The following is a 1996-nucleotide window of genomic DNA, read 5'->3' as shown; positions in this document are numbered from 1 at the left end:
TTGTGAGCTTAGCCCCTAAAATCTCATTTTGAAAAAAGTTCATCAATAGGTTTTAAAAATATTTCTCTCTTTTTGTTCTGTTTTGTTTTTCTAAGTGTAAATAAGAGGATTTCATTCTCTAAACCACATCCCACAAAAGAGATAATTGCCATTGAATCTCAATGCTACGAGTTATTTTGATAAATAATTATAAACTTGTTGCACACATACTGTTTTACACTTGAAAATCATGACCTATCTTTGAATTACAATTTTAATTACTTTTTGAAATATATGTAAAACTGTATAAAATAATTTGTGTATTAAACACTATTTATTCTTTGATAATAGCTTGAGCTAGCCATTTTGTCACAAGTTTCATTTATGTTATCAACCCTAGTTTGTACTCAAATCAAATGAACTCCTAGCTATCAACAAAATTTCTCCTGTGTCAGGAGAGGGGAAAAAAGAAAAAAAAGAAAAAGAAAACTGAAAACCCAATGGAAAGCTTTGCATATAATTAGGCAGATTTGTCGGCATATTAATTGGCCTTAAAAGACCCCACAAGTATAGGGGGAAAAAATAAATAAATAAAAACACTCACATATAAATAAAGGTCCCTAAAAAGCCGTCCATAAACCTTTGTGATAAACACTAGCACTCGCAACACTGCCACCAAAATAGCATTATCAAAAGCTATATAAAAAAGTTTCCTTTCCAACCCTTCTCTTCACCTCTCTAACCAGACTCAAAGCCCATAGCAACTTGCAAAAATTCGTGCAAGGATTTATTCCCCAAAAAAGATGTGGCGTATATTGGCTGCAGTGGGAAGAAACCTGAAGAACATTAAAAAGAGTCCACGAGTAGCTGATGAGAATATGTTTGCTGCAGGAAATGGAGCTGAATTGCCAATCTATGCTCCTGATAGGGAAAGAAGGCAACATGGGTGGAATGGCTTTTCGTTTATATATAGCGTTGTGCGTGCTCCGATTTCAATTCTTTCCTGCCTCTCTCACCCACATGTTAATGGTGCTGATGGGGTTTGGGTATCTGGTGAATTTGCTCAGATTTCAGAGATGAATCATCTTATGGTAAGTGACAGCATGCGCTATGCAATATTAATGTAGAAACGGAAGTGATATTGGTTTAGGGTCTTGTTTTCTGGGTTCTCTTGGAAACGACATGGGCTTTCTTCTTCTTTTTATACTAGTAGACTAGACAAGTTCTTGCATGGATATTGGATGATTTGGAAGAAATAACCTAGCTAGCTAGTTTGTGGTGATCCATGTAAAAATATTACTCTCTTAATTTTTTGTTTACCTAATGAGAAAATGTTTGAGGTGAAGTTAATTGTACGTCCATATATGAATGGAGATCTTTGGTGTATCAATTAATATCAGTTGGTTCGGATGGTGTTTGCTTCAGTTGAGTTGTGTCATATACTATGTAGTATGTAAATGTGTAAAGAATTTAATGATCTAAAGCTTACAGAATGAATGAATAATTATTAATTGTGTTTTAAATTAAAGGATAATCTTTTTGTTTTAGAAGTACTTTATAAGATAATATTAATAATTGATTGCTGCAATTTAAAATTTGGTCTGTTTATTGGGAGAGAGAGAATGGGTGTGTGACAGATTGAGACGGGATGCAATTACTCCCACAGTGGAATTGGGAGTGACTATTTATATATATATATATATATATATAAATATATATATTTTTTTTAAAAGAGCAATAAAAAATAAAAATAAAATAAATAAAAGAAGAAGAAGAAGAAGAAGCAAAAAATTGCATAATAAGGGAGTTTCCGGTTACATTCAAGCTGCTCTTAAGTACTGATTTAAATAAAAATAAAAATAAACCCGCTATACCATAAGCTGTCTTTAATTTAAATGACACCAGGATTTTCCACTAAGTTTGTTTTGTTTTGATTTTTGTTTTTTTCTTATTTACATCCTAAAAAGAAATGATACTTTTTATGTACCTATTTTCATTTTTTAAATTATTAAAAATA

General features: G+C 31.6%; 1 protein-coding gene across 1 annotated transcript; it reads left to right on the top strand.

Moving 5' to 3' along the window:
• Positions 1 to 609: 609 nt before the first annotated feature.
• On the top strand, positions 610 to 1403 carry LOC126695223 (uncharacterized). Its single transcript, XM_050391891.1, has one exon. The coding sequence runs from the start codon at positions 783 to 785 to the stop codon at positions 1104 to 1106; it is 324 nt and encodes a 107-aa protein (XP_050247848.1). The 5' UTR covers positions 610 to 782; the 3' UTR covers positions 1107 to 1403.
• The last annotated feature ends 593 nt before the right edge of the window (positions 1404 to 1996 follow it).

The sequence above is a fragment of the Quercus robur genome, chromosome 8 (genome assembly GCF_932294415.1).
Source record: "Quercus robur chromosome 8, dhQueRobu3.1, whole genome shotgun sequence".
NCBI classification, from domain to species: domain Eukaryota; kingdom Viridiplantae; phylum Streptophyta; class Magnoliopsida; order Fagales; family Fagaceae; genus Quercus; species Quercus robur.
This window is presented reverse-complemented; position numbering and strand designations above follow the sequence as displayed.

What these genes read in the sequence shown, in the direction of transcription:
- LOC126695223 (XM_050391891.1), top strand. Translation starts at nt 783, where the DNA reads ATGTGGCGTATATTGGCTGCAGTGGGAAGAAACCTGAAGAACATTAAA.